The 27026-nt window shown below is 36.6% G+C and overlaps 1 protein-coding gene across 2 annotated transcripts in view; it reads left to right on the top strand.

Moving 5' to 3' along the window:
* Positions 1-6795: 6795 nt before the first annotated feature.
* slc41a1 (solute carrier family 41 member 1) overlaps positions 6796-27026 on the top strand; it is a 33146-nt gene continuing 12915 nt past the window's right edge. Inside the window, exons 1-5 of one of the 2 annotated variants that reach the window (XM_048171721.1) lie at positions 6797-6960; positions 8515-8680; positions 8757-9229; positions 15126-15233; positions 26685-26756. In XM_048171721.1, the coding sequence (XP_048027678.1) occupies positions 8765-9229; positions 15126-15233; positions 26685-26756 (645 nt within the window). In that variant the 5' untranslated portion in view covers positions 6797-6960; positions 8515-8680; positions 8757-8764. Of the gene's footprint in view, positions 6974-8514; positions 9230-15125; positions 15234-26684; positions 26757-27026 lie in introns of both variants that reach the window. The other variant, XM_048171722.1, reaches the window with a different exon arrangement.

Here is a 27026-nt window from a genome sequence, read left to right as displayed (position 1 = left end):
ACGTTAATTCGTACATTTGTCTTGCTGGAATATTTGCTCTTGCAAAACTTGAAGGGCATTTATATTTGCTCAGCCTACACACTGGGGTAGATTTTTATTTTATTTTTTTTTTCTGTTGAAAGAAATACATAAAGGAAGAAAAAAGCCAAAATATTAAATGTCATGAATGTATATTTACAGACTAATCCACTGTTTTGTAGAGGAGGATCAAAATGACCATTTTCACATGAGATTTGGAGCCCAATTACAGGGGGGTAAAATGACTTTAGAAAGATGGCAGCATCTTCATTTTATTTTTACACAGAGATTGGTTAGTCTATTAGTTAAATCTGTTGACTTTAGCTATCTTTTTTGCATTATATGCCAATGGTGACAGTTCAAAAATGGGGGAAAAGCACTTTTTGTGTTTTTCCCCCCAAGTTTGTATGCTTGTAATTTAAAAAGTATTAAGGATATCTTAATATCCTTTTAGATTCTGGTTTTTAACAAACTTTTCTTTTGGTATCTTCATTTTAAAGGCCCTATATGTTTCACTCCCAGAGATATGGAGATCTTAATGCGGCTCCTTGAGTAAATTGATTAATTGTATGCATTAGAACAAGCATTTAAAGTTTGGTCGAAAACCAAATGTGGGTCACTTTGCATACAGCTGATACTTTTTTAGTGGTTGCTAAGGTATTTGGTGTCATTTTTAGCATATAATTTAAATATATAAAGCCTAGTGAATACGTTAATTCGTACATTTGTCCTGCTGGAATATTTGCTCTTGCAAAACTTTAAGGGCATTTATATTTGCTCAGCCTACACACTGCGATAGATCCTTGAATGTTCTTGTCGACTGGGTAATGACCGAGGGTTTTATTCAAGCTGACATTGTTCTTATCCTGAACTTAATGACCATGTGTGTCCTCAAGTTGCATAAATGTAAAATTTTTACCTGGAACTTCTTCAAATTTCAGTCAACAGAAGCAAGAACATGTTAACTCAGCAGTTAGAACTGACCAGGCTCTCACATTACAAAAACATCTTAATTTCTTTCTTTCTTTCTTCCTTTTTTGATTGTGATTAAAAGTGAGTTTAACTTCAGAGTAAATGACCAGAGTTCTAGCCCTCCCACTGTGATTATTCCAAATGGATAAACTGTTTTTTCATGTGCTCTTTTGAGGTAAACAAGGTCAGGAAGTATGTTTCTGCACAACTGTAGTGAGACACATCCCCACGATCAGATAATTCCAGCAGAAATATGGGCAATGACGCGTTTTGTTGTCAGGTAAGCAAACTGAACTGTTCATGTTTCCAGTAAGACATGTCACTGAGGCTGAAAGCAGGGCATGTCAGGAAGGCCAACGGGTGTCTATTTTTAAGCCAAAGACTATTATTTATTTACAATAATCACCATGCAACTCATAGAGCTGCAAAAATGACAAACTAGTCTTCAGAAAGTACATGGTTAATATATGAGGTTTGTAGTTATAAATATTTCATACTATATTCAGTTACACATCAGTATCTATAGCTACAATTTTAATATTTGTCATTCAAATGACATAGTGGCACTTTACAGTTAGGTCTCATTTGTTAACATTTGTTAAAGGGATAGTTCATCCAAAAATTAAAATTCTGCCATCATTTACTCACCCTCAAGTCGTTCCAAACCTGTATGTATTTAGTTAATGAGCCCCATTGACTTCCATAGTAATTTTTTTATTCTTTCCATATTATGGAAGACAATGGGGTCCATCCATCAACTGTTTGGATACACATATTCTTTAAAAAAATCTTTTGTGTTCAGCAGAAGAAAGAAGTTCATACAGGTTTGGAACAACCTGAGGGTGAGTAAATGATGACAGAATTTTTATTTTTGGGTGAACTAACCCTTTAATGCATTAACTAACATGAACTAACAATGAACAATACATTTTTACAGCATTTATTATCCTTTGTTAATGAAAATGTTTATATTCAGTGCATTAACTAATGTTAACAATGTTGAGATCAACATCAGCTAAGATTAATAAATGCTGTAGAAGTGTTGTTAAGTTCAAGTTGTTAACGAATGTTAACTGAAATCTTAATGTAAAGTGTTACCAATGACACTATAATTTTCTCTCTCCTTTGATCGTAAGTTGGTGTGTGAACTACGACCCAGAATAAACAGATGTAATCTGTAAAATCAATTCTTTCTGTACTTCATTTGAAATGTGCGCAATTGTGCAATTTGTGGCATTGGACCTTGTGCCAAATGTCATGTCAAATGTGAGGTGAGTTCTAAAATAGAGAAATCCCTTACGTAATCATAGTATTTACACATTTGGCAAACTCTTTTTTTTTTACACCGTGCATCTAAGGTAGTTGTGTTATATATTATGCCATTATATAAGGTATACACTGTTTAGCTGCTTTGGTTCTAGGTAAGCACACAATTTAGTAACTGACTGTCCAAATCCAAGTGAACATTCCTAAGAGGAAGACAAAAAAACAAGGCACAGCGGACCAATCTGGCAGAGATATCCGGAGAGTTGCCAGGAGAGAGTGGTTGTCATGATGCTGTTGCTATGGATAGATTTGTTTTGCCGGCTCATCTGTACCTCAGCAAGTTGTGAAAACACTCCAAGAAACACTCTGAGCATTTATAAAGATAATAAGGTTTGCAATCCACAAGCTGGTTTTAGATTTAGGTGCATAAGGCTAACGCTTGACTAGCACAAAATTCTGAGCAAAAAATCCAGGAGTTATGAACACTGAGTTGAACTGGACTGTGACATCACTAAAATGAATAGTTTCAGCTGTTTAGAAGCTGATGTTACTTCAGTCTCAAACTAACAGTAGTTTCACTGGTAAACATACAGCTGATACAACCATCCGTTTTGTGTTCGAGGATGCTATGGGTGTGAAAACAACAAGATAAGGTGTGATAATAATATTACACATCTAAACATGGAGTTCTGGAAATATTTCAATCTGATTTGCAGAAGTATAGTTTTTTGTGCCAAATAAGAGTATATTTCTGCCAAATGGTTTGTTGCCAAACACACACACACAAAACAGTTTCATACACTATAAACTGAGAAATAAACAACAAAGATCTGAATGGATCATCCGTGTGTGGGTCAGTACGTTTTTAATTTTTTTTTAAAGAAATTAATACTTTTATTCAGCAAAGAATCATTAAATTGATCAAAAATGGCAGTAAAGACATTGACATTGTTGCAAAATAATTAAAAAAGCTGTTCTTTTGAACTTTTTATTCATCAAAGAATCCTGAAAAAAAAATGTATCACGGTTTTCTACAAACATATTAAGCAGCAAAACTGTTTTCAGCATTGATGATAATAATCAGAAATGTTTCTTGAGCAGCAAATCATCATATTAGAATGATTTCTGAAGGATCATGTGACACTGAAGACTGGAGTAATGATGCTGAAAACATGATCCTCCTGATCATAGGAATAAATTACATTTTAAAATAATAATATTTCACAATATTACCATTTTTACTTTTTTGATGATATAAGCACAGCCTTGGTAAGAGATTTCTTTAAATCTTACCAAGCCCAAACTTTTGAACAGTAGTATATGTGCATTAAACTTCATATTAAATGAAATCTTTCTGCTGTAAGCCATATATCGAGATCTACCAGTTCACATTTTTTATTGTTTTGATACTGTGATTTTGTGTTTTATGTACCGTTTCTGGTCACCCCATAATTAAAATCTATAATTATTGGTATAATTATACTGTTATACAGTTTTTCACTGCCACATACACAGTACTGGCCCCAGGCATATAATTAAGATTCTATTCTATTTATTGATATTTTCTTCTGTTCTCTTGTATTGGGAATGCATTGACAGTGCAGTTTAGCAGTCTCTGCGTCAGACGGTCCAGTCAGCTGTCTTTTCTTAATCTAGACTGGTCTTGTTCTAATTAAGCAGTGACCTTTACATTCCATTAATTTAGGGCAGTTCAACAAACTCTCACCTATATCAGCTGATGTGGACTTACTGAACTTCATGTGACTGAACCAATTCCAAACCCGCCTCATTCTTCTGACGGACTTACTTGTTTATCTGCATGCTTTGGTTGACTCTCATGAGAATGGCATGTGTAGCTGTCATCAGCACTCTGCTTTCTAATCATACAGCAAGATTCCTGTTAAACAAATGTTGACAGATATAATCGCACTTATAGTTAAAGGCACAATATGTACGATTTTTGGATTAAAATATCCACAAACCACTAGAACAATGTTATTTTGTTGACTTGTGTACTTACAATATCCCAAATGTTTCCAAGAATGTTTAAATCCAGAGAAATAAGCTATTTTAACCAGGACACGGACCGTGTTCATACGTCGCCTATCAAGGACATCATACCAGCGTTACCCTCGATTCCCGGTTTTATTTTGTAGAAACCATGGAAACACCAAAGACGCTTTAATATATTATGTTTTATTAGACAGGTGAGCAACTGTTTGGATACATTCGTCGACAGAAATGGTTTAAATCTCGTTTTCTTGATTTATAGTGAGTACCATGTTTTACCATGACTAATATTGATGTAGCTTACTGCAGCGTGCAACAAGTGTCTCACAGTAGCCGCCGAGCAAACGCGGTGTAGCATTATAACAACTTTCAACACACAAATACATCTAATATGATAAAACAGCGCTGCGTTATCCCACGTATGCTTGACCTGAAGAAGCGGAATCGGCACCTGCGGCATAATAAACGCTTCGCGTCGTGGCCGCATTATACCACGGGTGTGTATACCGTCGTCAGTTATTCCTTACTTAATACATTAGCTCATCCATAAACATGATTTCTGCCAGAGTTCCATCCCAATTCTTTTCCACCGGCTGTAAACATGAAGACAACACCTCCCATGATTCCATGAAATCCTTAAGCTATGCCTTTGTTTTGAATAAGCGACCTCTAGTGGCGAAAAACTACATATTGTGCCTTTAAAGGATAGTTCACCCAAAAAATGGAAATTCTGTCATTAATTACTCACTTTCATGTCATTTCAAACCCGTAAGACTTTGGTTCATCTTCGGAACACAAATTAAGATCTTTTTGATTAAATATGAGCGATTTCCATTCATCAAATGACAGCCTCACAACTGACACTTTCAAAAAGTTCATGAATAGATTGTAAAACTAAATTGAGCGGTTTAGTCCAAATTTTCTAAAGAGACTCGATCGCTTTATATGATAAACAGATTGAATTTAGGCTTTTATCCACATATAAACATTCATCAGCTCACACATTGGTTGTGGTAAACAACTTCAAAATGCTGGACACGTCTACAGTAAATGTGTCATTCACTACAACCACCAACAATAAATGACATCACAAGTCAGATAACACTGTCTGACAACACAAATAAATAGTTATCTGTGACTGCATGGCAGCCCTTTGAAAGTGTCTTATAAACAAATACATGCTTCAAAATACAGGTCCATAAGGTCACCAAAGACAACAGGCCTGCGTTAAGTGGGCAGTAAACACATTCACTTTTGTAATGTGTTTGTCCCTTATCAGAAGGAGACAAGGATTTCTAATTCAAAATTCAAAGGGCTCACTTTTGATTTCTTACAAACACATTAGATTCCACCCAAGGCTAGAAATTTACAAGTTCAAGTTTTGGGTTTTCAGAAGCAGCTACTTTGGAAACATTCTTAGACATTCTTGTTGGCAAGCAGAATAATAACTCTCAAAGCAACTTTTTTTTGTCCCCTGAGAAGCACTACTGAGCACAGAGCGCCAGGGGATCTTGTTAGGGGTCAGTTTGTGGATCGTGTTGATGCCTTGGGGTGTAAGCATGTTGTGGTGTCCCGGTTGGCCAGCTGAGAGCAGCTTCCCGACATCCTGATAGCTTTCAGAATAAAGCCATGCCTTGTGACTTCTCAGTGCTGGGGTTTATACTGCATGTACTAGGAGAAAAAAAAAAAGTTGTTTTCTTTATGCAAGCATTCTACCATAAAAAAAGTTTTCATAATTGCACATTTAAATCATATAGGTTCTTCAGTGGTTCTTTGGAGCCCTTGTATGATTTTTGGCTGTATATGTTCTTGAGTTGGTTACATGTTTTAATGTTCTATTGTAGGTTCTTTAAGTCAATGTTTTTGTTTCTGCATATTTAAAACACCATATTTTACCATATGCAAATAGACTAATATAAATACATTTTCTAATATAAATATTCTATTAGAAATCTGTTAGCTTTTTTTTTTTTTTTTTTTTTTCATTTTTCATTCATTTTATTTGGCTGCATGTAACTTCATTTATTTCTGGCAATTAAATCTTAATAGTTTCCTCTTGTATGAAGATTAATTCACATTGATTCATTTTCTATGGGTGCATTGGGTGCAGTGAATGTATTACAGACTTCGGAAACAGATTCAGGAAGACAAACATTTAGTTTCAATGATTATCCAGAGTGTTGTTAAATTAAAATCAACTGCGCTTCCTGATGCTTGTAAATGAACACATGTTAACACACACGCGATCCCTTCTTGGCCTACTATGGCGAGGGCTAGTCTCATGAATATTAATTACATATACTTTGACGCCCCGCTTTCTGATTGGCTGAAAATAAGACTCTGTTCTAGTCAGTTCGCGAAGCAACGAATCCTACTAGGGCGAAGGCTTGGGTTCATGAATAATAATTACGTTGCGTGACTGGACGCTCTATTTACATATTCATGAGCTAAGCGTTTTCCATAGTAGGATTCGTAATTCTCTTCAGCGTCGCCCGCCTAGCGACTTCCTCCTGTCATATAGATGCGCAGGATCGAGCGCGTGTCAAATGGAACAATGTAACGGATCGGAGTTGACAGCCTCAGTCGAGAGGTTACTGATTAATCTCAGTCCGGCTCCATAACCATAGATAAGGGCACGAGATCCGCCTGAATGACAGGAGAATGACAGCAGGTCCGCATCGTCTTCATTTCAAGGTAGGGACCTGAGGTGACTAATTTACCGGCATCTTTTAATACTATATTGTTATGACAAATAAATCTGTTGAAATGTAATTTGTTGCACACTGCCAAAGCTCTACTCTAATCATGTCCTTGAAAACCATAAATTACACGTGATTAACTCGTGTTCTAATATACACTGGGTGTGTAAAATATTTAGAATTTTACATTTTAAATCAATAAAATTCTAAATGTAAAGATTCCAATTAGAAAATAAACAGATTTTAGATCTTTGACAGTTTATTCTAAAGTTTATTCTAACTTTATTCTATAGTTTATCTTCAGAAAGACATCTGTAAACCTCAGACCACCCATAGTATAAAGTATTTTTTTAGAGAACTTTTTGTTTATTTCAAATGAAACTGCATTGTAGCTCAAGAACCTTAGACACCCACTTGGGTTTCTTGCTGAACTTTCAAGTGCTCGACAGAACCACATTAGAAACCTTTATAAGTGCCAGATAGGCTACTGTTACACAAGTTTGTATTGTTTTGCCCTAAAAAAAAAAGAAAGACAAAAGTAGCAACTGTTTTCGCCACTTTGTTCCAATTGGTATAAAGTTTAAAATAAGCCTCAAACAAATGGAATGGACTTTCTTTACTGAAGGATATACGAACGAGGTGTTGATGCGAAGTACCACCGAGCCATGTTAATTTACGTCGTCCCATGCTGCGCTGGATTTGATCGGACTACTAAGTAGGGATTTTGTTTCAGTGCGGAGGTAATGAGCAAATTGTTGTTGGCTCGTATACTCTCTGCTTTCTACCGTGCCGAAAAGACGTTTCTAGGTGCTTTCTTTTAAGAATCGCCCAGAAAGTTTCGTCATAGGCAGTTTATGAAGTTTTTACGTCAGGTAGAAAATGAGTGCCGTCATGTTTTCATCGAAACTGCATAACGAAGCCGGTTTTTAAATGTTTTCTAATGTCGCTGTAGGTTTTGATATCTATCTATCTATCTATCTATCTATCTATCTATCTATCTATCTATCAGAATTTTAGCTTGATTTTCTTAAGGCATTAAATTCAAAGTAGAAAAAAGATATTCACTCACATTTAATTTCAAATTAAGGCAGCTATTAAACTTAAGTTTATGAATTAGTAGGTTGATATAGATGCAGTATATCTTTCTTAAATTGTACATGGATTTCTGAACCAAACTGAAGAAAGTAGAACTTTTAAGAGCTTATATTATATAAGATGCAATTCCCTTTGGCAGGTGACAAGTCGACCTTATCGGACTCAGGCATTTCAGTGAGTTGTAACAGTATCCTGACTCCAGAGACCTTTAAATACATTTCAAAAACCAATTTACCACGTGGTGTAAAGTGAGACACATCCAGCCCTCCAACTGCCCAGAGCTGGTTGGGAAGTTTTAGCCAAGTGTCTTCAAGAGACACAAGCATTGGACGTTCATTTTTGTGACATTTTGCACTTACGGGACATCCGCTTTGTCTCTTTTGTGAAGAATATTTCACTTGGATTCTTTTTGCACACAGACTAACATGTGACTTTCTGTTGTTATGTCTTAAAGGAAAATTTGCTTTGAATGGGGAACATAATTTGCATGCTACCCAAGTTCAGGCAGGATCTTACACAAGCCTGGAGACGGGGAACGCACCTGCCTCTCTTCCTCGACCTGTAGACTCATTCATCAGCACCGGACGTCTTTAATGGGATAAACTATCTCCAGAGATCAGGTGAACGGCTGATCTAAACTCAAGTAAGACCTTCAAGCTACTTAATTTCTTCTTAATTGACACTTTTCATCCTAAGGCCTCCGCATGGTACTCTGGTCGAAAGATCAAGACAAACTGTCCGACATGTCCACCGGGACGGAAAGGATAGAGATGAAGAAGGAGGGAGCGCCGCCGGCGTACCACCACTCCAATGGGTCTGTCCATCCGGTAATACTACCGGACAACCCCGAGGAGGTGCCCCAGACTCCCGGGGAGTACGAACTCACAGAGGTGACCTCCTTACCGGACCGCGGCGATCAGGAGAACGAGCGGCCGGACATGGTAGTCCTCGACTGTCGGGCCAACGCGAAAGGCCAGAGGGAAGAGGACGCGCTTCTGGAGAACGCCAGCCAAAGCAATGAGAGCGATGACACTAGTACGGACCAAAGCCCGGTGCCGCCGGCTCCACTGAAGGAAACGTCCTTCTCTATTGGACTCCAGGTTTTGTTCCCTTTCCTGCTGGCAGGGTTTGGGACAGTTGCAGCTGGCATGGTTCTGGACATTGTTCAGGTGAGTAAAACCCAATTTCCTTGCGTTTAATGTACATTTTGGAGATAAATAGAGCTGTTTAATCATTAATCGTGATTAATCGCATCCAAAATAAAAGTTTGATTTTACATAATATGTGACCCTGGACCACAAAACTAGTCATTAGGGTCAATTTTTTGAAATTAAGATTTATACATCATCTGAAAGCATAAGCTTTCCATTAATGTATGGGTAGAAAAATATTTGGCCGAGATACAGCTGAAGGTGCAAAAAAATCTAAATATTAAGAAAATTGCATTTAAGGTTGTCCAAATGAAGTCCTTAACAATGCATATCCACTCACAAAAATAAATTTTTGATATATTTTCAGTAGGAAATTTACAAAAATATCTTTTATATCTTTACTTAATATCCTAATGATTTTTTGGCATAAAAGAAAAATTGATTATTTTGACTCATACAATATATTGTTGGCTATTGCTACAAATATAACCGTGCAACATAAGACTGATTTTGTGGTCCAGGGTTACATATATGTGTATAGAGAGAGAGATTTTTTATATTTTGCATTTTTCTTAAATATATACATGTATATGTATGTGTTTATAAATACAAAATACATAGTTCACACACATATATTATGTAAACACCAACTTTTATTCCAGATACGATTCATCACGATTAATCGTTAAACAGCCCTAAAAACAATACATTTAAAAATCTCAAAGGATTAAAAAAGATTCTGGTAAAAAATATGTGGGGAAAAATAGTATTGGAATATTATATGAGAATATTCTGTTCTGGAATACATTTATTTTCATCAAAAAAAAAAAAAAACCTTTCAGTATCGTTTATCTTATTTATTGAAAAGAAGCACTATGTCAAAGCCTGACATTTACAAATGTCAAAAGTAAAACTAATTGTGACTCATTCTGAGGTTTTGCATGCTTGTGATGCCATTGACAGATAGCCATCAGTCAGAGTTTTTCAAGTGAGCATATCCGACGCTCTTCAGATACTTGTTGCTTGCAACAGGTTTTTTCCAAATAAGCAGTGAACATGTGCTGCTCCATGCTAAGGGTTTCCCTTTTCCCTAACAGCACGTGGAAGGGTGTATTGGTGTTGATTATCACGTGAAGGATGTGTAAGGTGTATAAATAATTGAAATCTACAGAGTTGAGAACTAATAGAGTCTATTTTCAGCAGTGAGACCACTCTAATGATAGATAGATAGAATGACTGATTGATTTGCAGTTGACTTCTGAAAACAGTTGTGTTTTTATGTTTGCTCTGTTTAAAAATAAAAAGCACATCCCTGCTGACAGGATGTATATTTTTTTAAGGTCAATCTAATAAAGATAAAGTCAGCTGTCCTCTCTTTGAAACCGTATAGGTCGCTCTGTGCGTTTCCAGTGTATTTTTATTCAAAGTATAAAAACTGAAGAATGTTTATCCCGTGATGCTGTTTAAGTAATTGTTTCTTTGGTAGACAGATGCTCTCTCTCAAGATCTTAATCTACATTAGTGCAGTAAGCAGTGGCAGTCAGATCACTTTGCGTGTCTTTTGAACCTTGTTTACTGAAATAATTTTTGGCTGCTCTAAATTCACAGTGCTCTTTAGGCAGGTAATCTGTATTACTACTGAAAATGCGTCACTCTACAGATGGTCATACGAATTTCCGTTTTACCCCGGGTAGACGCAAGGATGGTTAACCATGTGGGGGTTTTCAGAAACATTGCGGGTTCTATAGAGTCTCTGAAGAGGCGTGCTGTTCCATGTAATACTTACCTCACTTCCTCAGTTTCCTCAGTGAAAGATAGAAATCACATATTTGAAATCCAAAGAGCGATTGTTTAATTGCTTATTGTTGTTTTCTGAGGAAAGGGTGTTGACCTGTGGATTGGCGTAAGACATTTTATAACCAATTGTGTGGAAGAGAGTTTACTAGTTGTTGTTCACATGCAGCACTGTAGAAGCCATGAGGTTTTCGTTCACTACATTATACAGACCACAGCTCCACACCCTCTGTAGTCTAGCGTGAAAACTTGTTTTTCAGCCGACTTGGTGATTTCGCCTTTTAGCCTGCTGATGTGGAATGTATTGTGCTAGAAAACCTCTAGTCAGACCTGTTTGTGCTGAAGTTTGAATGTGTGAATAACTATTTTTACCACAAGTGCGACAGACTAAACATTAAGGCCTGACAGGAAGCCAGTAAAGGTTTACCACATTCACCGTCATCTCATTTTAACATAATTCAGTGCCAGACAGACAAGCGTAACCTGTCCTGTCCTAACCTTCTGTGAGCTGAGATTATGTAATAGATTTCAATTTAATATTTGAACAGTGCAGTTGACTGGTTTCAGGTGCAAACAGCAAGTTTGGCACCAGACATCCTGTGGAGTAACTGTGGTCAGGAACAGGTGCCGAAATTGTGCCTCCTTTCTCTCCTAGTGTCATCAAAGATCAAAACAATGACTTTTTCCATTTGACAAACACGCATAAATCATCGCATTTCCTTAAACAATTAACATGTGAGATTTTATGTGATTATTTAGTGGTGTTGCCAAGGATAGTGTCAATATTATTTAGGATTTAGGGATGTCAATCCCAATCCTGTTCCTGGAGATCTACCGTCCTAGTTCCGACTGGACATCCCTGGTTTAGGTGTGGTTTCAAATCCCTTAAATATTTATCTTTATTTATCTTTGATGTGTAGTTCGTCCCAAATTTTTTTGCATTATTTTTAATTGATAGGTATTTAGGTATTTATTAATAATTTGAACAAGCTTTGAATTTTATATTTTCAGTTTTCTTTTTTAAGTTTTATATATATATATATATATATATATATATATATATTTCAGCTTTATTTCAATTAACAATTGATAATAGTTTTAGTTAACAATAACAACACAGTTTGGGCTACGGACACTCAGTAAATGATACCTCAGATTATGTGGCTTGATGATTTTACTTTTCTAGGTTAGCAGACTTATAATTTTTCCCTGATGGACAAACAAACCTGACAAAAATGTCCCATCGACTTAAATTGAAGGGCCTTAACCATATTCATTGCTTGTTTGTTTTCAGGTAGTAAGCAACCTACAATACGCTTGCAAACAATTGTTGAGCGATGGTTAAGCACTAATCACATTTTCCAGACAATTCCCAGATTATTAAAGAAATAATTTAACCCAAAATTAAAATCATCAGTATTTTACTCACCCTCATGTTTCTTTCTTCTGCAGAACACAAAAGAAGATATTTTGAAAAATGTCTCAGTATTTTTCCATACAATGAAAGTCAGTCGACCTCAATTTTATTTAAAATATCTTCTTTTGTGTTCAGAAGAGAGAAAGTCAAGTGACACTCTTAAAAATAAAGGTTTTTATTGGAATCTGTGGTTTCATAAAGATCCATTAACATCCATGGAACCTTTCTAAAAGGTTCTTTATAGTGATAAAGGGTTCTTTAGATGTTTAAAAATGGTTCTTTTTAGAACTGTCCACTGTAAGGTTCATTTAGAACCAAAACTGTTTTTGGAATGTTTATTTGGAGCAACACGTTGATTTGGAACATGAGAGTGATTAAAGGATTTTTTTGGGTGAACTATAAGCTGCAGCACTATTGATGAGTTGTGATAAGTGCACATAGATCACTGTAGGTTCACCGGTGTTAAACACAACCCAGGTTGGTAGTGCGTCTTCAGAATTCCTCTGTGACCTTATACGCTGAGCCTTGGAGACTAAGGTGCTGGAACCGAGGAGCGTTGCCAGCCAACATTACACAATCCTGCAATCCGAGCCCCCCCTCCAGTTGCATGCCTGCACTGCTGTGCGTCAAGTTCGCAGAACCCTTGGAGGCACATGGAGGCATTGGCCAGGACTGCTCTGTTCCCTGAAGACAACACCGTACTGGGGGAGGGAGATAGACAGAGTAGAGGAGATTCAGTCAAAGGGAACCGAAGACAAAGTGGCTGGGCGCCAGCTCCCAATTGATGTTCGTCCTTTTTTAAAAGTGGCCCCTGCACTGCCAAAGACTCAAGGAAAAAGAAACGGCCATTAAAACCCGCCCACTGAAAGCTGCACCGTTCAAACTCCTCAACTACTTCTTTTTGCTGCTATTTGTGGAAGATTTTGTGTTGTTGTGTTATGTTTACCATTTGCTTTTTTAGAACGTTACGTTAGCAGTGCCCGCCGCACTTTATCACTCTCTCCATGTGCTGACGAGATGCTGCTAGAATTGATTTAGCTAGTCAGTGTCAGGCCTGTAATTGCTGTGCACCAGTGGGATTGTGTCTAAAGATAAGCACTCCTTCTATGTATTGATCTATACTGCCTGCTGCTGCATTGCATCTAAGTCACTGCAGCCTAATGGAAAAAAAACAGCCTGCCAGTTACCAGAGTCATCAACTTCAGACGTCTCAAGTTAGGCGTTTGGAAGAGATTCAAATAGACGAAGGCGTCAATAGACCTGAAATTGGCCTGAATTTCACATTGGCAGATGATAAGTTCAGTGTTATCAGAGCTTTTCCTTTTGGAAACTTAGTTATAAATGGAACAGTGTTTGTTTTTTAGGGTCTTATCTCCACAGTGGATGATTTCATGGTCGTTTTTTCATATCTCAGGAGATATGAGTTTTCTGTATCTTCTCTCTCAAAACTTTTTTCTAAATTTCCTTAGAAAAGTGCAAATGGACACAAACAAGTCAATTTTTGACACAGAGCTATAACATGTGAATTAGTTCTTATTATGCAAAAATATCATAACTATTTTTTTCAGGCAGGATCGCGATACAAAATCTTATCACAAACCTTTTTCATGTTCGTTTTTAAGATTATTTTGCAGGCTCGGATTTCCCTATTTAAAAATGATATCCACATAAAATTATATAAACATAAAACAAGGCCAACAGGCTATTCATATTGAGATCTTTTGGTATCTTGGCTGATTGGAGAACATTGGAGACATTTCAATTTTCTGAGTATTATCTATACTATTAATCTACTCATTAATCTGAGTAAATATATTATGTCATCATATATATACTGTATATATTCATATATAAAAAATATATCAATAGTACAGCTCATGATCTTTTTTACTGTAGCCCCTTACTGGAAAATTTTAGGAGCCAAATCAGAAAGTTTAGTGGCACACCTTAAATCGATCTGCAATGCAATTTTTCATATTTAAAGCATTGAAAGCCTGGAAAAGTTGTGTGAAGCACTTGAAAGCCCTTGAAATGTGCTTGAATTTCCTCTCAAAAGGTTATACAAACCCTAAAATGAATAATGTAAAGACATTAGACTATGGTTACAGTTAGCATTACCATCCATAGTGAATGTTGGTGATTTATGGACTGAAAAGCCTTCTTTGTTTGAGTTGTTTCTCCTGGTTTCCACGTCAGCCCTGTTTGAACTGATATGGTACACGACAGAGAATTCTGCATTGAATTTGAATGCTTCTCACTAGATCTCGCAGTGATGTTATTAAAACTGCAGCGAATTCAAACGCATTCTCGCTGGATCTCCCAGTGTCTCATGATCAAAGAAACCTGTTCTGAGCTCCTGCTGCACTAATTATTGGTCTGAGCTGATAAACGGTCTGTGAAGAACAAGAAGCACGGTTTCGTTCCGCTTTCGTTTAGTTTGCCGTTTGATGTTTTCATATGCAACAGAAATGGCAGCTCTTATCAGTTGGGCAACATGGTGGTGGGACCAGTGCGACCTCTAATGAAATTTAGTCGCACCGGCAGGAAATAGGTCACAAAATGCAACAATTTGGGTGCATTCTGGAGCCCTTAAGAGAGAGAAGACCGATTCGTTGACCGATTAGTTACAGCATGGCTTACAGAAGATCTCTAGGTGTTGTGTTTAGTGATGCTTAAAATTAAAAAGTGTCTCTTTCTCAATAGCATTGGACGGTATTCACAGAGGTGACTGAAGTCTTTATCCTGGTGCCTGCTCTCCTGGGCCTGAAGGGGAACTTGGAGATGACCCTGGCATCCAGACTGTCTACCGCGGTAAGTCCTTTAGTATAATATTGATATGGGCATGATTGAACCTTTTTTTTTTTTTTTTTTTGTTGAAAAATAGCTTATGTATTTTTAGGTCAGCAAAAGACAGGGCCTATAAAATTAAGACTTTGAAAGGAATACTGATAAAAAAACTGTATGTATGCCTGCATATTTATTGAGATGATCTCATCTGAATTTCATGATGCAATTTCATGACGTGTGGTTTTCTTTCTTTTGTCTGCATGGTGACTAATGTTTACTTCAGCCTTTGTGCAGCTTTCAGAGGTGTGTTTGAGTTTCATGTAACCTCAGCTGAGATCCTGAAGAATCATTTCCTGCTGCTGTCAAAACTACACTAATATTCTCATTTGAAGGAAAATATTGGCGTAACAGGGGTTTGAATATTTTGATAACGAGCCGTTGACTGAAATATAGTTTGAGGGCAATTGCATTTATGAAGGATTGGTGTGCTGTTACTTCTCTAAGTGATTGGATGATAAAAATTTCTTGAACTTTTGACTTGCCTTACAAAAACTCATCTCCATGACACTGTGCAGAGGCAATTGCTGTGGGGTTGCTAGGATGCTTACTACATTGTTGCTTACTTAGAAACCACCGAAAACACCCTAGAAACTGCATAACAATGCCCTGGCAGATGGGTTTTGTATGGGCAAACAATTGCATTTTACACTTACACTACCATTCAAAGAATCCTGAAACAATGCGTTGTGGTTTTCACAAAAATATCAACTTATTAGAATGATTTCTGAAGGATCATGTGACACTGAAGACTGGAGTAATGATGCTGAAAATTCAGCTTTGATCACAGAAATAAATTACATTTTTTAATTTATTAAAATAGAAAATTTTACAATAAAATTTCACAATATTACAGTTTTTACTGTATTTTTGATCAAATAAATGCAGCCTTGGTGAGCATAAAATACTTTTTTCTAAAACATTTCCAAACTTTTGAATGGTTGTGTACATTTTCTTCATAATATGTCAAAATCTAGTTTGCTTACTCATTTGTGTTTGACTGTATGTCTGTAAGCAGCAACATGAGAGGTCAGTTATCCACTATTAAACATTTTCACAAAGCTTCATTGTCCTTCACTGAAGTATGTTAAAAGTAGGGTAATAACTTGGGCCGTCTGCCCCATTCTCTCAGAGCTCAATGGGACATCATGTAGGACACTATGGTCAAATTAACATCATTTTAATCCTGTTAAGCACATGACTGTACACTTCCCCTACTTGCACTCTGTACTCCTCCGCTCGATGTCTCTCGGCTAGACTCGGATATGGCAGGTTTGTGGCATAGCCAGACATACTTTTGGGCTGTGGTTCTGTGAGCTCTTGCCACAAGATTACATGTTTAATCATAACACATCCTTAAGCAGCCCATGTTAGCTGATTAAATCTGGGAGCAGTGTTTGCACGCTGTCGGATGACATTGTTTTTCGTTTAATTACATGTGAGAGCAAACGATTTAAAAAGTCATCCCAAAATGACATTTTTTCATCATTTACTCACTTTCATGTCATATTATTATATTAAAGCAGAACTAAGTAACTTTTTTACCTTCATAAATAGAGCTTACAATGGTTAATTGACTTGTAGTGGTATGTTTGAGGCGTGCACTAACCCCCTCTGGCACGTCTACGCCAGAAAACAGCACTTGCAAGTTGAGCTGCGCCGACCCGACACAATCTCGCCTCATGTTCACGTTCACGCGAGAGTGACAAAATGCTTTACGGTAATTCAAAAACAATGTATATATTATGACTTAATAAGACAATTTTGAAAATTACCCAAATTTCTTGTACTGTATTTGCAAAACTACTGCGCTGGTGAGCGTTGTAGTCGTTGTAGTCCAGAGCTGCCCTTGGAGTATTTACGACAGTGTGATTCACTGAAGGAACCTGTAGGGGGAGCTTCGCAAATCTTACTGAGTTCCGCTTTAAAGGCAGGGTAGGTAAGAAATTTTGTTCCAAATTTGTTTAAACTTTCTATATATATACATGCATAATTAAAATGTAAGAACTCTGATAAAAAGAGTATAAAAATCGAGTGACTCTAGACCGTTTAATCTGTATTAAACACAGCTCATTATTTCCATCCGGGACGAAACATAGGATTGGCTTAGGCGGCTGTCACTCTCTCGCAACCATGGCAACCACCCTTTTGCCACACATGACCTGCCCACTTGCGCGCACACGTTTGATTTGGGGAATCCAAGAGGCATGGATCCTAGGAATACCAAAACAATGGCAGAGAAACAGCAAGCTAAATTCACAGTACCGGCCTATGCAGTTAGTGAAGGCAAACCAGGCAAAAAAAGGAAGACAGTAACAGTACAAGAAAAGGCAATGAACAAAAAGTCTTTGGATAAACAAAGAAATAAAACGCGAGTTAATATCGGCGTGGCTTTCCAGCGATGGCGAGAACTGAGGGAACTCAAGGGGCTGAAAAGTGACTCCTTGATGGCTTTATTTCTGCTGGACAGGTAAATCTTTCTTTTTGTATTTTGATCATACATATTTTTTTGTTTATTTTTTCATGAAGCATGTGTCATTAGCACACGTAGCTGCGTAATATAGCTAACATAACATTACTTAGCGAGCCGTAGTAGAGACGATAAATAATGATAGCTATAGTGTTGAATTGTGCATAATTTTACCCTCTGTCTAAGTCTTTTACCATGTTCACCTGTAAGTTTACCTGCACGTTTTTTTCGCCTTTGTTTTGTTTTTATATTCTCTACCTATGTTTACTGATGTCTTTATCTTGTATCTGTGTGTGTCGTACACACTTTGTTGTATGTGTGTGTTATTATTTTGTGTCTGCAATGCAGTTGTGAGTTGATATTTGAGTGTATGTTACTCTGTTGATCTGTAGAACAACGTATATGTTATGAATCTTACACGAAATTCATCTTCATCACAGTGTAAATGATGGTAATGGAAAAACGTGTATCATGCAACCTGTTTTTAGCTTTGCCTTATAGATAACTAGCTCGTTAGCGATTCAAAAAATATATATTTTAAACTTTACCAATATCAATATGCTAGCTTGATAGTGAGTACTAAAATACATCTTGTTTATCTTCATAATTATAAAGTTATTTTTATTACATGTGATTCTGACATGATGTCACTACATGCACTGTGCTCCTTCCTCTCCGCTCGTCTCAGGTAAATAATGCGTCTTCCAGCTCAGTGGTCGGAGTCACACGTTCATGCGTTTTGGGGGCGTGGCTTTGGAAGGAGCCCAGAAGGGAGGGGGTGGAGTGAATGGAAATAATGAGCTGTCTTTAAAACAGTCGTGAGAGGTCTACAGACACTCGATTTTTATACTTTCTTTTTCAGAGTACTTACATTTTAATTATGTATTGATATATAAATAAAGTTTAAACAAATTTTGAAAAAAAGTTTTTTATACATTTTTTTGCCTACCCTGCCTTTAAGAAAATAATGTTGTGTAGGAATGGGGAGTAAGTAAATGATGTGAAATTGTTCATTTTTGGATGAACTATTTCTTTAAATCCTAATTAAATACCTGTACTTGTTAAACACTTTAAATTAGGTGCAGACCCACACTCAGAAAAAGTGAATCTGCCTTTAGCAGGAATAAAGTGATTCACAGGCACACAGAAAGCGCTGACCCCGCAGTCCTGAGGTCGTCTGTGTGCTGCAAATCTACACTAAGTGATTCGCTGCGTTATGCTGTTTCTCAGAGGCCGCTGCTAATTATCAGCAGATTAACAGCACTGTTGGTTTTTAATGCTCTTACAGTACTTCAGAAAAGATTGAACTTCTTTCATAGTGTGAATTAGACCCACATGACCACATTTTTCATTTCTTGCCTTTGAAAAAGACTCCTCTTGTTTAAAGTTAGTGTGGATTGTTGCTCTGCCTTACTTGGGTCTTTTTTGGAGGGATTAAAAACTTGATCTATTTTATGAGCCCATGAAATGGTTTGTCAAATTTTCTGTCCTGTGTCGATGTATTTACTATTCCAGCAGAAAGTTGGGATGAGACACGTCAGTGGGCTTGTGCTTTTTTAAATAGCTATGGTGCTTTGCTACTTGTACTCTGTGACATTCTTATGCTTCCAAGCTTTTTATTGGACAACATTTTTAATGATTATTTTACTTCTGAATTAAAATGTACTGATAATTTACTCACCCCCATGTCATCCAAGATGTTTATGTCTTTCTTTCTACCCTAAAAAAGAAATTAAGGTTTTTGAGGAAAACATTCCATAATTTTTCTCCATATAGTGGACTTCAACAGGGTTCAATGGGTTGAAGGTCCAAATGTCAGTTTCAGTGCAGCTTCAAAGAGCTCTACACAATCCCAGATGAGGAATAAGGGTCTTATCTAGCGAAACGATCGGTCATTTTCTAAAAAAAGAAGAATTATGCACTTTTTAACCACAAATGCTCGTCTTGCACTAGCTCTGCGATCCGCACGCATTACGTAATCACGTTGGAAAGGTCATGCGTGACGTAGGCGGAAGTACCAAGCAAGTTTTTACAAATCGAATATGCAAAGACTGCCTGTTTACACCTGGTCACTTCATGCATTTTCTCTGATCGGATAGCTATCCGATCATAAAAAGACCAGGTCTAAATGCCCTCCGAAACGCATTCGAGACGGATTTAAATCCGATCGCTCAAAGCACTTCAAGAGGTGGTCTGGGATGCATTCCACTCAAGTCTAAATGCATCTGGTTGTTGAAACCACATATGTAAATTTTACTCCTCCCAAAAATACTAAAAAAAAAAAACATGTGAGAGCATGTTAGGCTAAATAACATGTTATAGCCAGATATGACTGCACTACTGCATCACGCATCACTGCAGATGAGCAGCTGAGTATCTCTTCAGCAAACTGACGCACAAACTGCCACAAATCAAACTGAAAGTAAGTCGCAGATGCTCAAAACACAGTCATCTTTTTTTAAATTAGATGATGGTCAATAAAATACAGCTCATATCTGTTGCATTCGGTGACATCAACTCCATTAAATCTGCATATAGCGCGGGAATTGAAGATCGGATTTATATCTGTTTTGCAGAGACACATATATGTGGCCAAGTGTAAATGGAATCGCTTTGATAAATCAGATAGCTATCCGATCAGAAAAAACGCATGATGTGACCAGGTGTAAACAGGCCCTAAGTCAAACACCCTTTATGAAAAAAGGTAAAACAACGATGTCAGACAATTTTGAAGTTGGAGTTGAAAATGAGAATTAGAATGTTTTTTTCGCCCTACTGCGGTACTTCAGCCTACGTCACGCGTGACCTTTCCAACGGGATTACATAATGCATGAAGACATGGACGTGCATTTTTATCAAAAATGACCGATTGTTTCACTAGATAAGACCCTTATTCCTCGACTGGGATCATGTAGAGCCCTTTGAAGCTGCACTGAAACTGCAATTTGGACCTTCAACCTGTTGGTGCCCATTGAAGTCCACTATATGGAGAAACATCCTGGAATGTTTTCCTCAAAAACCTTAATTTCTTTTCGACTGAAGAAAGAAAGACATTAACATCTTGGATGACAGTAAATTATCTGGAAATTTGAATTCTGAAATGAACTAATCCTTTAAAAGACAATATAATGTCATCAAAATTTTTTGCCCATTTTCCTGGAAGACATTTTTAAATGTGTATATTTGCTAAATTAGGTATTTAAGTATAAAGGAATTAATACTTTTATTCAGCAAGGATGCATTAAATTGATCTAAAGTGACAGTAACTAGACCTGTGTAATCTAACAAAAGATTTGTATTCAACAACAAAAGATTTGAACTTTCTGTTCATTCTGAAGAATCCTGAAAAAAAAAAAAAAAATGCATCATGGTTTTCATAAACAATATTAAGCTGCAGAAATGTTTTCAATATAGATAATAATTAGACTATTAATAATGTTTCTTGAGCAGCAGATCAGCATATTAGAATGATTTCTGAAGGATCATGTGACACTGAAGACTGGAATAATGATGCTTAAAATTCAGCTTTGCATCACAGGAATAAATTACATTTTAACATATATTCAAATAGAAAAACAGTTATTTAAAATTGTAATATTATTTCACAATATTACTATTTTTACTGTATTTTTTTATCAAATGAATGCAGCTTTTGTGAGCAAGTAAAAAAAAGAAGAGGAAATGTGCTATGGCACAGCTTTACCACAAAGTAAATGTTTAACTTCATTTGATGTTTAATGAAAGATCTTGTGAGATTTTTTTTTTTTTTTTTTTACTGCTCATTTTTACATTTAAATATTCCCTTTACAGAAAGAGGCTGGATGAAAACAGGTGACTCTTTGTGTGCTTCTGATTCTATCTAGTTTTTAATATTAGGTAGTTAATTATATAACGGTGGTGTTGTTTGTCTCGTGTCATTCCACAATGCCTGGAAGGTGACTAACCGCCTTATATACAGTGTTCCAGTAATATCAAGTCAGAGGGTGTTAGCTCTTTATCCTATTAAATATTACATCCCGTAAACCCTGTGCTTGCTTGACAACTTGTTTGTCAAAATGTTAACGGTCACATAAACGTATATCTTGTTTTCACAGTACAGAGCACCTAATCTGGCTTTCTGCCATAAGTAATTTTATCTGAGCTTGTGGACTAAAAACCAGAATATATGCTACGTGGCTCCAGTCGCTGCCTCTGCCAGAGGTCCCTCCCTTGTCTGCTTCAGAATTGCGTGGTTTATCGGCTTGTAGAAGTGCTGTGCGTGTGACCACCACCATGTTTTGCTTAGAATGATTTGCGTAGAGCTTATCGTCATCACTCGGACCCCACTTATCAGTAAGCGGCAGGCTGTTGAAGGAATAGTTCACCAAAAAGTGAAAATTTTGTCATTTACTTACCCACAGATGATTCCAATCGTGTATTATTTTCTTTTATTTTTCTTTCTGTGAAGCACAAAAGGCAGATATTGGGCAGATTTCCAGTTTTTTGCACTTGCACCAAGAAAAAGCACTATCAAGTTATCTTAAAAGTATGACTTTGTGTGAATTATTTACCTCTGGCGAAGCCCTTTATTCATATTCAGATCTTTTATTATGGTTCACAAAACCAATCTGGGCAGCGTTTCCCAAAAGCATCGTAAGCTTAAGTTGATCGGAGCTACGATCAACTTAAGTTTACTATGCTTTTGGGAAACGCTACCCTGAATGATTCACTTACAAATCATGCTTTGCTAATCTGTTTATTATTTTTGTCTCTATTCATTGTAATTCCCTGGAAAAGAGTGACCAGCACATTATTTTGTGTTCAGTGGAAGAAATGAAGTCATGAGGAGGAATAAACAATGACAGTGTTTTAATTTTTGGGTGAACTATTTTATTAACCTTACATCAGCAGTGGAAGTAGTCGAGCCAGCTCTGTTTTTCCCGCTCATGCTGTGTGCGTGTGTGTGTGTGTGTGTGTGTGTGTGTGTGTGTGTGTGTGTGTGTGTGTGTGAGCTCTAAACAAGGCAGGACGCACTGCGGAAGAATCGGCATGACCGCCGGAGTGGGGTCACCTCAGTGAGCAGCAGGCGGTTGGCATCGACTCAAGAGCTCCTTCCTTTTGCCTCATGGAGCCCCTGTACACACAAACATACATACACACACACACACACACACATACATACATTCACTTCACTTAAACATGGGCTACAACCGCCCCACTAACAGCCTCCTGCCTGCTTTTTCCTTCATCCTGTTGCACAGGATATTTGTGATATAGTAGTGTTGCTAATTTGCTGTTATTGTAGTTTGAGTCAGAACAGAAATCAGATTGCAGGAATTGATGTTTTTCCGCCTGGTGAACACTGAACAGAATACAATGATTTGTAGACACGCAAAACGAGGCTTTTAGTGGCCATTTTATTACTGTAGGTTGCACTTAGGGTGACGTGAACAAACCCTGAACCCTAAGGACCTCGGCACGTAAGACATCCTGCCTCAGATTGTGCAGCTTATTGAGGAGAGGTTTGCTATTATTTTTCTTTTGTCTGTTGGGCAATCAAACATCCCAAAAATAATAGTTATATTGCCAGTGTTTTCCAATAAAAATTTCCTAGAATAAGATACATTTATTTGAAAATTATTATTATTATGATGATGATGATTTAATATTATTATTATAATAATCTAATATTAATTAATTTTAATATTAATTTAATATAAATCTATAAATAGGTAAATATTATTAATAATATTTGAATATTATTGTTATTAATAATAATAAATCAATCTGAATTCATTTTAATATTAATTTAATATTTATAATCAATCAGAAAATGAATAAATAAATAAATATCTGTTTTGTCAGTGTTTTCCAGTAAAAGTATCCTAGAATAAGATACATTTTATTTGAATATTATTATTATTATTATTATTATTAATTTATTATATATTATACTTAAATATAACAAATGTATTTATGTAACTGCATATAGTGAAGTTTATTCCAAAAAAATGGTCTTTTTTGCCAATAAAACATCCCAAAAGTAGGTACACTGCACAAAAATACAGTTTTGTCTTGTCTTCCAGTAAATTTTTTTTTAAATGCATTTTGAACTTTTTCCCCACAAGTGTTTTTTTATTAAAAGTTGCCAGCCAGCGCCAGCATTTTTGATCATTTTCACATCATTTTATAACATACAGTATATCAAAAGAAAGAACAGAGCCTCTGCTTTTAAACAACAACAAAAAAAAACATTTTATTCTTGGATGTGGGTAAATTTAATTGAAAAAAAGCGACATTTTGAACAAAAAGCTGAGAGAATCACGTTTTTGTCAAAGACTTATGCTGCCTTCACATGCACATGCACATTATTGTAAATACGAGTTTCCTAGGTAAAAATAGCACATGAACGCCCTCCCATTTCAAAACTTGAATGCAATGAGCTCTGAATCACGACTACAGAAGTGGGAATTATCAAATTTTTAATAGGCAGCATAAGTCCGGATCGGATTCAGAACGATTATCATAACATAGTTGATCGAGTCCATCAACACGCCCAAAGCTTGCACAGTCCTGTATCTCTTCATGGTCTCAACATTTCATTCGGTAATGTTCGGCAGGTTTATATGCTGTTTAATGATTGCATTAGCTTACATGTGTGTAAGCAATGCTTCTATCACTCGTTTCTCCTTCTTCACTTGTTACTGGATCCAGAGATTTTGTACTGATGAATAATAGCGACCCCTACCATATAACAGTGAAAACATGGAAAGCTGGAAAATTCCGTCAATGGCAGGGAAAGAGTTAAAATAGGGAAAAAGGCAAAAATACTAATTATAAAAAAAGGTTGCAATGTTGCCTTAAATTGAAGGATTGACTCGAGTGGTGAGCTGTTTTTGGCCTGGAAGGCAGCCTAGCATCAACATGTGAAAAACCACTCAAAACACCTTAGCAATGGCAAAAGAAACATCCCGCTCCTGGCAACCACCAACAACACCCTTTGCATTGTGGCAGCGACTTTTGTACCGGCACGAAGCACTCGCTTTTTTTTTTTTCCAGAATATGTAAAAAATCTGGTTTATTTTGTCATGCAGTGTGTAATTGAGTTTTTTAAAGCAGTGAAGTGGTGGAGTTCACAGGAAGCTCAGAAGTGCTACAGCTCTTTTGAAACATAATGAAAGGCTACAGTGAGGTGCACTGAATGTCTAAAAGAGACTGCTGGGCTGTCAGCCTCTGTGAAATGCATTCTGCCCACGTACTTGGGCTATTCTACTTCCTGTCTCATTTAGGAAAGTGCACTGGTTCCTTCACATTTGTGTGTTGGGCTGCTGTACTAGATTTGCATTTAAGAAATTGCCTTGCCTAGTTGTGCATTTTCAGACATCATGCAGTGATATATTTCCAATTGAAATAGGAAGTTGGGGCAGAACATATCAAAGGGTTTGTCCATTTTAAATAGCTTTTTTTTTTTTTTTTTTTGAAATACCATATTATACGATATCTGCAATAGTAATTCTGTGCACAGTATGCACATTTTCCATATGCATGGAAAAGATAACCATATTACATTTAGCTAAAATGTACTGTATCTACTGTATTCCACATTGAAATGCACTTGAATTCACCTTCCATTCCCAGGTTAACAAATGAACCTGATTTATAAAGCGTTAAGACATTTTTACTCTAATTTTGTTTATTAAAAGGTAATAATTAAAAGATTACAGCCCTGATATATACTGTATTGGGTGAATTCAGGTTGATTGGGACATCTTTTGCCATTGAGATGACTGGGAAAAAGTGTCCCAGTCAATCTGAATTCACAGTGTATATATTATATACTGCGTATTATTCAGTAAGTAGTAAGCTAGTATCTATTGCAATAGCCTTTGAGTTATATGTTATTGTGTGCTGGTTTTCAGATGGATTTATTAGGATGTACATCAAATGTTATGAGTAGACGCACTCAGAGCTAATAGGCATGAAGTACAAGCCACACAATATTTTGTTTCAGGGGGTTTTATGTTTCTTAAGACACAAAGATTCTCTTGAGGCTGGTAGTTTTGGCCCATTTGAGTGGGTCCAGGTTGGGAAAGGCGTCCCCCCATGATAGAGAGACCCTCTTTAGGGCCGGAGCCACTTGACATTAGTGTCTGCACTGAGAGAGATGAGATAAGTAGGGAGAGGAGGATGAGATGCATCTGTCCATCTCATCAAACCCTCTTTTGTCTTGTGAACTGACCACTGTTTGTTCTAGTGGAAGCTGGGCCGAAGGCACCTAAACACCAGCAAAATGTACATTTCCTGCCATGTATGTTTGATTGTTTTATTTACATGGAAAGATCACAGTTTAATGATGATGGCATCAGGACTATTAGTTTTTTTGTGGTCCTTAAAGACAACATAAATAGCTTTTGCTTTGTGTTTCACATATTTCAGAGCGAAACAGAATATCTAGCTGGAAATAATGGCTTTGTTTTATCCATTGGGATTTGATTGGATCATGAAATGTTTAACAATGTTACTATTAGTGGTGCTTGCTAAGGTTTTTGTTCTGAACCCGTAACCCAAAGTATTTAGTTTTGGCACGCAACAAGGTCTCCACCGCTTGTGCTATGGACATGAATGATTCCTTGAATCTTGCAGCTTTTCTAAGCCATAAGATTACAATTTTTGCCAAAAAAATCCCTTGAAAAAATATTTAGGCCAATATTAAAAATTTAGGCCAACTTCTTTAGAAAATGTAAGCGCAAAAATCTTGTTGGTTAATGGTTTTTCAGTTGTTTTTTAGAAGGTTATCTTTAGGTTATGTTTTTTGGGATGTTGAATCTGACTGAAGATATAAAACAGCATGTAAACTCTTAAGCGAGATCCGTGTTGCAGACACGCTCAGAGGAAAGTGCAGTGGTTAAACTATAATGGGAACATTTGTAAATGGACTTCCTGTGTTCTCTCTTCCCCCCTCTCACCAGGCTAATATTGGACAAATGGATACAGCCAAGGATATGTGGAAAATGATCATGGGAAACCTCGCACTAATTCAGGTTGGAGACCTTCTAAAAATATCAATCCTGTTTGTCTAATGTACATTCTTCAGTTCACAAAGGCTTTGTTCAGACAAACTGATTATTTGGCAAATCTGACTATGAAATAAGCAAATAAGAATATGAAATCCTATGTTTACATACTTGATCCTTATCCATAAATAAATGTCATTTTTTAACATGTCTTAGTCTGGAGTCAGATTAGATTTTTTTTTTTCATATGTAACATTATCAATGTTATTTTAGTATTATTTATATCTTATTTTTATA

Source organism: Megalobrama amblycephala, linkage group LG21 (assembly GCF_018812025.1).
Source record: "Megalobrama amblycephala isolate DHTTF-2021 linkage group LG21, ASM1881202v1, whole genome shotgun sequence".
NCBI lineage: Eukaryota > Metazoa > Chordata > Actinopteri > Cypriniformes > Xenocyprididae > Megalobrama > Megalobrama amblycephala.
Note: the sequence above shows the minus strand (reverse complement) of the source record. Positions and strands in the feature narration are given on the sequence as shown.